Source organism: Salvelinus namaycush, chromosome 8, assembly GCF_016432855.1.
Source record: "Salvelinus namaycush isolate Seneca chromosome 8, SaNama_1.0, whole genome shotgun sequence".
NCBI classification, from domain to species: Eukaryota; Metazoa; Chordata; class Actinopteri; order Salmoniformes; family Salmonidae; genus Salvelinus; species Salvelinus namaycush.
Window position 1 is genome coordinate 26022413 of NC_052314.1, and position 12353 is coordinate 26034765.

Consider the following 12353-nt stretch of genomic DNA (forward strand, 5'->3'; position numbering starts at 1 on the left):
TTTGATTTGTTTTAACACTTTTTTGGTTACTACATGATTCCATATGTGTTATTTCATAGTTTTGATGTCTTCACTATTATTCTACAATGTAAAAAATAGTAAAAATAAAGAAAAACCCTTGAATGACTAGGTGTTCTAAAACTAGTAGTGTATACAGCAACACCTCCGTCATAAGCATTTCATTCTCTTCAATAGGTGTTATATCCTTGTATTGCTACTGCTGTATCATCAAATGAATTATCTAAGTCTCAGAAATGGCTAATATATGAATGTTATCTGATGTTAGCAAGTTATTGATTTCATGAACCTTATTTGTAAGGCTACATATATTAATATGGGCTATTTTCAGACCTTTCCTGGGTAGCTTATCAGAGATGGACATAATTTGGAAAAGAGCAAACAAAGTGAGGGGGAAGAAATATACATTCAGCAGTCCATTAATCAATTAGTGTGTGTGTGTGTGTGTGTGCGTGCTAGCTAATACGCCAAATAGCTCTTCAGATCCGGCCTTGGTCGGCAGGCTCACCGGACAGAGAGTAGTAGTCCCAGCAACTGATGCCAACTGCGTCGCGGGATCCAAACTCAAAAGTTAGCTAGCTACTAAGAAACTTTTCAATACACTTTTAAAACAATAATATTTCCAGAGCAATAAACAGAGCTCTCCCTCGTTCCGCTTTTACCAGGAAGAGTGAATGGGCAAGACAAAAAGAGTTCAACAGAGGGTGCACTATATTATTTGTGTATGTGAGACATTGAATTAGGCTGCATCCGCATTTGGAGAAAAAAAAGGTGTAATGCCTTGATCACACCGACAGTGTCTTTGCGCAAAATGGTACTCAGCATAATCTGGATATGTGTGCAACAAAAATTTATCTTTCACCATCTGCTACCATTTTTGTCAAGCCGTCTATGCATACAGTTTGACACGTACGTCTGATAAATCCAACGTACGCACCACACAGAACGCACTTCAACTGCCTCTGCAACAAAATGCTGCAGAGAAAATTCCGTGTTCCATTGGAAATGAACGTACTTCTGGATGCAATGACACTGTCGGTGTGATCGAGGTGTAAGCCAGCTAACGGTAGCTACTAAGCTAATAGCAACCCTATATGCTTGACAGGCTAGCATTAGCTTAGCGTTACCGTATACAGTTTTTCTCTAAAAATACAACTCTGTAACATATAACACTTGGGCGGGGAGATGTCAGGGCCTAGACCATGTAAACAGAGTAGATAATAAACCACAATATTATCTCAGAGGTGCTATAAATCAATAAGTTCAAACCAGAATATTATCTGGCGCCATTTATTCTTATGTTATTCCATGGGCTAGCCTTGTATATCTGCAAATCCAGTCATCTCTATATGTCAAGATCACTAACAGTTTTCACTTGATCAATTTACACATTTAAACTTTACTATTTCAACATAAAAGGTAAGTATCACTCTGATAACCATTTAAACTCTAACATGTTCTATAGATAATGTGCTTGTGTACACCACATACCTGTTTATGAGAACAACGAGACAGGAGAAGAAACGGTTAAAGTTGTAGTCACAGGCGTCTGTTGTTGAGGGTAGACGCAAAACGCTGTGCTCTCTCGCCCCCTGCTGGTGGCAACAGCCTAAGGAATTCCCAATGGAAATCCTTGGAGGATTTAGCCTAAAATAATAGTGGATTATTTTTTATTTATTTAAATGTAACCTTTATTTAACTAGGAAAGTCAGTTAAGAACAAATTCTTATTTACAATGACGGCCTACCCTGGCCAAACACCGGACGACGCTGGGCCAATTGTGTGCCGCCCTATGGGACTCCCAATCACGGCTGGATGTGATACAGCCTGGATTTGATCCAGGAACTGTAGTGACGCCTCTTGCACTGAGATGCAGTGCCTTAGACCGCTGCGCCACTTGGGAGATTATATACCATATACAGTCATTGATTACAACAACAAAATCTAAACCATGTTTTATAAATAATAATATTAAATAGTTATAAATGTATCACTAGCCACTTTAAACAATGCCACTTTATATAATGTTTACATACCCTACATTACTCATCTCATATGTATATACTGTACTCTATACCATCTACTGCATCTTGCCTATGCCGTTCGGCCATCACTCATTCATATATATTTATGTACATATTCTTATTCATTCCTTTACACTTGTGTGTATAAGGTAGTTGTTGTGAAATTGTTAGGTTAGATTACTTGTTAGATATTACTGCACGGTCAGAACTAGAAGCTCAAGCATTTCGCTACACTTGCATTAACATCTGCTAACCATGTGTATGTGACCAATAAAATTTGATTTGATAAATACAATGTGATTCCATAAATTTATGGGCAACCACATCTATATTGTACAAAAATAAACACTCATACTTCGATAGGTTTCTGTGCGTTTTCAACATTTGTACATTTCAAATGATAAACCTACAATAATCTACACCATCTCAATCTAATCTCAAAACGAGATGGCAAGTATCATCTACAGTAGATACAAGAAACAGCAAAGTATATATATGGCCATATATTACTTTTACTCTTTAGGAATCTCTCACCATCTTCACCACACTCTCTACATCTTCCTCTCACCATCCAACCTCCTTCATCCTCTCCTCATCCTCTAGCATACCCATCTCCATTCCTTCATCCGCCTTGCTTGGAGCCACTCTCAGACGCGGGGTCATCTGTTGCTCTCATTAGGGCCTCTGGTGTGCCATTCAACAAATTCTCTTCAGTCTTTCATTGATTCTTTCCCATGTTTACAAACACCAGAACAGACTATTTCAGGGCTGTTACAGTAGTGTAGTAGGTCTGGACTAGACAGATACCCTTGAAACTGCTGGTTGAACTGAAGAACTCATCTAAGGCATGGCATAAAAATGAACTACCAGTAGGCATGTCTGAGCCATGGTCACCCCCACAGCACTTACACCTATGAAGGTTCCCAATCATAGCCATTTCTCTCTATTTTCATTTTCAGCATTTCAGTCTTCCACCAATTGTATTTACTTGATTGTGCCAATCTTCAGATTGACGCTGCCACAAATCAGGGAGAGAGACTGGGCAGGCGCTAAGGGTATTCTCCAGCTGATCAGAGAAAGCAGGAAGAATTGGGAGAGCATCTCTGTAGCGACCGTCCTCAGCTGGAAGAAAATGCATTGATTTATTTTAGAAAGCTAAACAGAACATTGTGATCCTGTATTTATAAACAAAGCTTGTTTGGTCGTCTGTGTCAAGAGCGAGAGTGGATTCAACGAAAACAGCAGGTAACGTTAGCATTAGCTTGCTGGCTAGCTAACATTACAGCTGTGTGTTTTCTCTGTGGCTATGAAATGAACGTCGTCGCCAGCGGCCTGTCTGCATATTCATTTTAGCCACACGCTAGACTATACTCTTAACTAAAATAATGACATTGTATTTGTTGACTTCAAATAGCTAGTCCTGATTGTGTTAGCTAGCCAATTATTAACCAACTGGCTAGCTAAACCAGCTCTGCTAGCTGACGTACATTTTCCATTCACAGAAGACAATGACTGTCTGGCATTCTCGATTTCAGATTTAGCTGGCTGTGTGGCGTGACTGCAATATGATATAGCTCACTCTATTCTTGATGACGAATTGCTGAGGATAGCTACTGTAGCTAACGAACGTTAGCTGGCTATTGTTACACAATCAGTGTTGTTGATGTCAAATGATTAATTGGTGTCAAATGATTAATGTTACTGGTTATGTCATCAGATCAGAGGAGATGTATCAGTGTGTCAACTGGATTTTATGTAGAGTGCTAGCTAATCCATTGAATATTGTAATCATCAAATGCCATGGTAAACTGCAGCTCAGCGATGCCCCGGGCAGGGCCTTGCATTGCCTAATAAGTCGCTGTCATACCAGCTTTCTGGTATACAGACTGAACTAAAGCACTTAAACGTGGAAAGTTTCCTTACAAGCCAGAATGTTGTAAGGATTTCGTCAATACAAATGTACGTGACTTAGTTGTCCAAGGGACAGCTGATATAGGAACGTCGGCGAGGTCTTGCATATATTATTGCTAGTCTTTACCTGCTTTAACCAACTCCTGTATCATACACTAGGCTATGTGAAGTGTGAACTATGCTCTCAGCCAAACAGAAATATCAGAGTTTTACTTCCTTCAGATAAACCTTTGATTATGGCTGCCTAAACTGGTTGTTTACTTTCTTACCAGATATGAGGCTCTCTGTCATTTCATCATTCCCCTTATAGCTGATGACCTTCTGCCATTTAGATACTAGGAATAGGCTACACCTTCTCAGCTGATAACTGCTTTTTCCTCACTTGATTTTTAAATGCACAATCTGTAGTTTCACAGTCCCCTGTGGCATTGGGACATACACTCAAGGGTGCAATTAAACACACACAAACACTCTCCTCTCCATCTCTCTCTTCCCATCATCCCTCTTTTCTTCATAGATTTTGGGATGACCAAAACTTCTTACCACAACTTGACGTTACAGATTGTGCCTTTAAAGTGCTTATTTCAAAGCTGCATACTTACATATATGCAACCCAGCTCTGCTAGATTTGGCTTTTCTCTTCTTTCTGTGCATCTCTCTCTCTCTTTTCTCTGTAGTTGCGTGAGATAGAGCCCCTGTCCCCTGCCACTATCTCCTTCTCTGTTTACCAGAAAGTTCTACTCCGCTCCTGGCCACGGAACGGCCCTTTTCCAACTGCACTGCCAGAAGGAGACGCTGAGAAAAGCAACAGTTTCAGAGTCTGAGCTGGATTCAATGGTACCAGAGGGACTGGAGGAACTTGGGTGGAGGGGCTGGGGCAGGAGGGGCTGGGGCAGGAGAGAAGGGCTTGGGGTGGAAGCTGTGAAGACAGGAGAGGTGGGATGTGTTTAGACAGAGTTCAATTCAATAAATCTTTGTCCCCAATTCATGTGCAGCATAAAAGTATGAAAAGGCGATGGGTTTGGAGTGGGAAAAGGAGGTATTTACTCTTCCTTGCGCTGTCTCTCCTCACCTAAATGCATTTGACTTCAGTTTCAGTGGAACAATTTGATGTTTGGTTGTACAACTCGGAGGCTACACAGGAGGCCTTTGTTCCACTGAGAAGCAGGGGTTGAGTTTTATGGACCTGGGGCTGGGTTTGATGCACACCCAGGTACTCAACTGATCTGGGAACAGGAATGGTTGAGGCTAGCTGGAGGAACAACATGTTTTCTACTCCGGGGTTCAGAGAAAGAGACGGGGCCTAGGGAGGAGAGCGGAGAGGAGGAACCAGGGAGGAGACTGAGGGAGGAACCAGGGAGGAGACAGAGGGAGGAGAGTCAGACACTCAATGAAGAGGTACAGGCAGCAGAGAACAGACACAGGAGCCCTCCCCTGAGTGAGCTTGGTACCACAGCATAGCCAGCAAGAGGTTTTAAATCAAACCCTGCTCCCCAATAAAACTGCTCCCACGTACCACCCCTTAACAGGGAACAGGCAGGAGAGAGGAGCACCTTTGAACAACAACTAAGGCCACTCTGCTGAAATGGAACATTTTAGTGTTTAAAAATCTGTCCAACAGCACCACCCACTCATAAGTAGTCCTAACTCTCCTACATCACATCCTGGCAAGCCTGAAATAATCCCTCTAGGCCTAGGGGTTAGGGGAAATGGTTTTAAAACCAGAATGGTTCTGTTACTGAATATGCTTGTTTAAAAACTCTAAATGAGTTCTATATGTTTTGAAGATTTAGGTGAAGTGTTCTTCTCTGCTCTCACTTTACATGGTGAGGACTGCAGGCCTCACACACACAAACCCCACTCCTTTCTTGACTGCTCTGTCTGCTGTTACACTTAAATATGTGTTTGACGAAACATGACCAGTGTTTTCCAGAAACACTGTGTACAAAACATTAAGAACAGCTGCTCTTTCCATGACATAGACTGACCAGGTGAATCCAGGTGAAAGCTATGATCCCTTATTGATGTTACTTGTTAACTCCAACTCAATCAGTGTCGATGAAGGGGAGGAGACCGGTTAAAGAAGGATTTTTAAGTCTTGGGACAATTGAGATGGATTGTCTTTGAGTGCCGTTCAGAGGGTGAATGGGCAAGACAAAACATGTAAGTGCCTTTGAACTGGGTATGGTAGTAGGTGCCAGGCACACCGGTTTGTGTCAAGAACGTTCACGCTCAACAGTTGTGTGTGTATAAAGTACGGTCCACCACCCAAATGACAACCAGCCAACACTGACACATCTATGGGAAGCATTGGAGTCAACATGGGCCAGCATTCCTAATGTTTGGCATACTTAGTTTATAGATTTAGCAGTGGCGTAAAGACTCAGGGAACATTGAGAGGAACCAGACTCAATCATTATTCTGAACATAAGAGGTTGTGTTGGACCAGAAGTGTGTAAAGACTCAAGCAGGCAGGCCAGCTATGCCACACTATATCTGTGACGTGATAACCATCTGGACAGTAAGCTGGTGTTGAGTGAGTGAGTGTCTGGCGTTGGTATGATGACTGTAGCAGCAGTGGTCACCTGGAGGACTCGCTAACAGTTTGCAGGCTTTCGTTTCCAGCCCAGCACACCTGATTCTACTTATCATGGTTGATTATTGGATGTGTTATTGCTGGCTGGAGCTAAAGCCTTCACCCCCCAGTAGGACCAGGGTTGCTGCTGTACTGTAGCAGACAGTATTTTGTGTGTGTGTGTGTGTGTGTGTGTGTGTGTGTGTGTGTGTGTGTGTGTGTGTGTGTGTGAGGTCTCTAACAGGTGTGTTTCTCCTCCTGTCCTACAGAAGGAACCAGAGCGGGAGGAGCAGCCTGACGACGCCAACATGCCTCCCAAGTTTAAACGACACCTCAACGATGAAGAGGTCACTGGATCCATACGCAGCGAGAGGGTGAGACACTGGTGGAGGGAGTCAGGTTCAATGGTTTCTATTCTATTTACAAAAACATTTGTTTCCCCAGTGCAAACTCATTTAAGCTCGGAATTAAAAACAAGGGGAGAGATTTTGCGGGAGGGACATTGCAGGGAGACGGAAACCCTTCTCTGAGGTTCAGAGAGGACCCATTCCTACTCTCTCAACATTGTTATTGTCTTCAGCTAAGATCAAAGAGAAACAGACACACACCCCCCTCACCATCCCCTCTTCTCTGATAATAGCTCCTAGTCCTCTTCTGGGTCCCGGGACCACATCCAGGAGTGGGCAGAGCAGAGCAGTGACACGCAGTCAGATGGCGAGGATGGAACATGGGTAGTGGAGAGGCAGAAAGGGCGTTTGAACCACTCCTCAGATAAAAAAGGATTTAAGCCTTTATCATATGGATTACAATCCCCCAGTTTGGTCTGGTGGTGTCTTTATATGCAGCAGGAAATATATTTATATCATTAAAGGTCCAATGCAGCTGTTTTTATCTCAATATCAAATCATTTCTGGGTAACAATTTTCAATTAAAATGATCAAAAAGAAACCAAAATAGCTTCTTAGCGAAATGCAATTTCTCGAACAAGAATTTTGCTAGGACTGTTTGGGAGAGGGGCCTAATGGGAGAGATTTGTCTGACCCTTGACCTCTGACCTCTGCCCCCTCACAGAGGAACCTGTTGGAGGAAGACTCTGATGAAGAGGAGGACTTCTTCCTGTGAGTAATAATCCCACATACATTGTTTGTGTCTGAAATGACTACTTATTTCTGCCTATTTCTGCTTTCGAATAGAGCCCATATTGGGCTGTAAGGCTGTGTATCTGGAGCCAACAGATTTTCTGTATGCTTGTCTTTCAGGAGGGGACCAACTGGACCCAGATTTGGAGCCGGAAATGACAAAATCAGACAGTAAGTGTGTGTGTGTGTGTATGTGCGTGCGTGCGTTTGGTGTGTGTCTGCGCATGTGTGTGTGTGTGTGTGTATCTTTGGGAGGGGGGTCATATTAGAAATTATGAATGAAAGATGTAATTCCCTTTTTTCTTAATATTGAATTTCCTGCACCATTAACAAATCTGACTGAAAAGAACTACATGTTTCTGTGGAACTGCTGAACACAGTTGATTTTGATGGTTCTGGATACAATACTGCCTCCTAGTAGTACTGCCTCTTACTGGAACCCTCTCTGATTCCAAGGTAGACCTTGTCTTTTGGGCAGCAGGTGGTCTAGCGGTTGGTCTAGTAGTCACCGCCGATGCCCACAGCACATCGACTGCATGTCTGTTCTCCAATCACAGCCCTTCTGCTGTCCTGTCTATCTCTGTCTGTCTGCCTGTCTGTTTGAGCGGTAATTTCCAGACAGACAGAGGTCCCTTGGTGCATCGCAGATTATTTGATGTATCCGGTCAGGTCGGTGCCTTTGAGCCGGTGCTTGGTATAGTCAAAGATCCTTCTCCTGGAGCTCTTGGAGAACAACTTGGCACAGAACTCGTTATGTTTCTCCATGCGGCTGCGATCAATGCACCGGCTGCAGTGCTCACACGGCTTCAGCTTGAAGTTGGTAGCACTCATCCCAAATCAACGTTTCGTCTCCACCTGAATGAAGGAATTAGCCTAATTTAGTTTATTAGTTTGGCAAATTTAAAATACATTGCGTTTTCCTTATGAATACAACACTACACAGATTAAAATGGTCAAGGATAAAAATCAGTCAACCAAATGATTTCCATTGTGGTCCTCCTCGTTATTTGATGGGCAAAGGTACGCACAGCTCAGGCAAGACTCTGTAGTGAGCACTCTAAAGGCACTTTACATTTTATTAAACTGAAGGAAAAAAATACATTATACAAATAGGCCTACTTATGATCACAACACTGAATTATATCATCAATAGACTAATTCACCTCTCTGTTTTTCTTATTCTCTTCATTTACACTCTTCTTGACTTGGACCCACTCCTTGTTCACCTATCTTTACATTTTACATATATATACAGTACCAGTCAAAGTTTGGACGCATCTACTCATTGAAGAATAATAGTGAAGACATCAAAACTATGAAATAACACATGGAATCATGTATTAACCAAAAAAGTGTTAAACAAATCAAAATATATTTTATATTTGAGATTCTTCAAAGTAGCCACCCTTTGCTTTGATGACATCTTTGCACACTCTTGGCATTTTCTCAACCATCTTCATGAGGAATGCTTTTCCAACAGTCTTGAAGGAGTTCCCACATATGCTGAGCACTTGTTGGCTGTTTTTCCTTCACTCTGCGGTCCAACTCATCCAAACCATCTCAGTTTGGTTGAGATCGGGTGATTGTAGAGGCCAAGTCATCTGATGCAGCACTCCATCACTCTCCTTCTTTGTCAAATAGCCCTTACACAGCCTGGAGGTGTGTTTTTTTGAGTCATTGTCTTGTTGAAAAACAAATGATAGTCCCACTAAGCACAAACCAGATGGGATGGTGTTCGCTGCAGAATGCTGTGGTAGCCATGCTGGTTAAGTGTGCCTTGAATATTCTAAATAAATTCCATATGTGTTATTTCATATTTTTGATGTCTTCACTATTAGTCTACAGTACAATGTAGAAAATAGTAAAAATAAAAACCCTGGATGAGTAGGTGTGTCCAAATGTTTGACTGGTACTGTATATATTATTTTTTTTATCTTACATCTGCTTTGGCTTACTCTCCATGCTGCCCTCTTCTTTGTTTTTCATCGCCTCTTTCCTCCTCTTCGTTATCTCTTATCACCCATAGGTCAGAATCCACCTTCATTTGGCAGATCTCCTGGATGTACTTCTTCATCTTGAACTGTTCCTTTGCTTTCTTCTCCTCCAAAGTCTGGGCATCCATCTTGGCCTCACTCTTCATCAGGTTCCATTCGTGCCTGACACTGATCAGCTTGGGCTTCAGATATTTTGTCAACTGGTCAGCCTCCAGGTTGAAGAGATCCCATACCATCTCATTGGGGCATGGCGGTAGATCCTGTACATTTAAGGTCTGAGTTAAACTGAATGTGTTTCTTCGTGACTTGTCCTCTGGTCTGACAGGCCGGAATAGCTTCTTTTTGGCATCATTGTTTGGCACAGTGACACTGGCTCTAGTGGGACACTTGGCTACCAATTTGGCTCCATGGACTGCCTTCCAATGGCTTGGCGCTATAGAGGTAGATGTCTTTCACCACGCAGGTTTGATCCCTCTTGGTCTGGATAGGTCACAGTGGCTTCCAGATGTGAGGAAAAGTAGCCTTCCCTCTCTGCTGAGATGTTGGAGCTGCATTGACTCTTCCCATTGCAGATGGCACTTTTCTTTTGCAGTACTGGGATTCTAGAAGAGGGATGTGGCTTCTTTTCCTCATTCTTAATTTGTTCCACAGCCTTCAAACTGGCAAGTCATTGCAGAGCACTCTTTCTTCAGTCAACTCCAGTACTGGGATTCTAGAGGAAGGATGTAAGGTGTGATGAACCTTCTGGTTGAGCTCAGGAAACCTCTCGGTGGCAGGCTGACGGGAGTTGGTGGTGGCAGGCTGACGGGAGTTGGTGGTGGCAGGCTGACGGGAGTTGGTGGTGGCAGGCTGACGGGAGTTGGTGGTGGCAGCACCAAGGTTGCCTGTTTTAGCATTATCTTCCTGTAGCAGCTGCAGGAATCTCCTCACCATCAAGGAGATTGACAGAGGCAGTTTAGGCACCTTTTTCCACAACCAAGTTTTTGTCTAGTAGCACATTCTATATTTTATGATGATCTACTGTAATAACTCAGGAGGAATCTGCTAGATGGTCTTCTTGATACTCATCTTCTATGTCAGTAGTCAGTCACCAGAATGTTCAAATGGAATGTTTTTGGAATGTATTGATCAGTTGTGACATCATGGCTGGTTCACACATGACATTCTAATTCTATGGGCTCACGTGTTTATATAGTTGTGATGTCATAATGGATCAATACTGCCCAAAAGCAATACTGTAAGACTCAAATCAATTATTTGTCACATGTTTCGTTAACAACAGGTGTAGGACTAACAGTGAAATGCTTACTTACGGGCCCTTCCCAACATTGCAGAGGGAGAGATAATAACACAAGGAATAAATACACAATGAGTAACGATAACTTGGCTATATACACGGGGTACCAGTACAGAGTCGATATGCAGGGGTACGAGGTAATTTAGGTGGATCTGTACATATAGGTAGGTGTAAAGTGACTAGGCAACAGGATAGATAATAAACAGCAGCAGCGTATGTGATGAGTCAAAAGAGTTAATGCAAAAAGAGTCAATGCAGATAGTCCGGGTATCTATTTGGTTAACTATTTAACAGTCTAATGGCTTGGGGGATAGAAGCTGTTCAGGGTATTGTTGGTTCCAGACTTGGTGCATCGGTACCGCTTGCCGTGCGGTAGCAGAGAGAGCAGTCTATGACTTGGGTGGCTGGAGTCTTTGACAATTTTTAGGGCCTTCCTCTGACACCGCCTTGTATAGAGGTCCTGGATGGCAGGGAGCTTGACCCCAGTGATGCACTGAGCCGTATGCGCTACACTCTGTAGCGTCTTTCAGTCGGATGCCAAGCAGTTGCCAGACCAGTCAAGGTCAAATTAAAGATGCTCTCAGTGGTGCAGCTGTATAACTTTTTAATGTCTGTGGCCCTTGCTAAATCTTTTCAGCCTCCTGAGGGGGAAGAGGCGTTGTCGTGCCCTCTTCACGACTTTGTTGGTGTGTGTGGCTTTAAGCTCTCTACGCGCTCCACTACAGCCCCTGTCGATTTGGATAGGGGCGTGCTTGGCCCTTTCGTTTTCTGTAGTCCATGATCAGCTCCTTTGTCTTACTGACGTTGAGGGAGAGATTGTTGGGCTGGCACCACACTGCCAGGTCACTGACCTCCCTATTGGCTGTCTCATCGTCGTCGGTGCTCAGGCCTACCAACGTCGTGTCGTCAGCAAACTTAATGATGGTGTTGGAGTCGTGCAAGGCCACACAATTGTGGGTAAACAGGGAGTACAGGAGGGGACTAAGCACGCCGCCCCTAAGGGACCCCTGTATTGAGAGTCAGCGTGGCAGATGTGTTGTTGCTTAATCTCACCACCTGGGGTCGGCCCGTCAGGAAATCCAGGATCCAGTTGCAGAGGGAGCTGTTCAGTCCTAGGATCCTGAGCTTAGTGAAGAGTGATGACTCAGCTGTGGGACGGGCTACTCTTACAATTTTGCGCCGGTTTTCTCGATTTTAGGCACAAAAGAAGCGCTTCGTTCTCTTATAGGCCACTGTGTTTTGTATTTTTGTTTATTTTCCCTGTTTTTATGTTTAGAATGTCAATGTTACTATGGGAGATGACGCTGTCCGAAAGCATTTGATGTAAGCGTTTGTAGGCCAATTTTGAATCTGTAAATTGACTACATTAGCCATAATGCACATTGACTGGACATT

The 12353-nt window shown here is 43.2% G+C and overlaps 1 protein-coding gene across 1 annotated transcript in view; it reads left to right on the forward strand.

Moving 5' to 3' along the window:
- The first annotated feature begins 3077 nt into the window (after nucleotides 1-3077).
- The window catches only part of LOC120052560 (vesicle-associated membrane protein 4-like), a 33073-nt gene continuing 23797 nt past the window's right edge, over nucleotides 3078-12353 (forward strand). Inside the window, exons 1-4 of the mRNA XM_038999542.1 lie at nucleotides 3078-3287; nucleotides 6798-6902; nucleotides 7600-7646; nucleotides 7788-7838. Coding sequence (XP_038855470.1) covers nucleotides 6837-6902; nucleotides 7600-7646; nucleotides 7788-7838 — 164 coding nt within the window. The 5' untranslated portion in view covers nucleotides 3078-3287; nucleotides 6798-6836. The remainder of the gene's footprint in view (nucleotides 3288-6797; nucleotides 6903-7599; nucleotides 7647-7787; nucleotides 7839-12353) is intronic.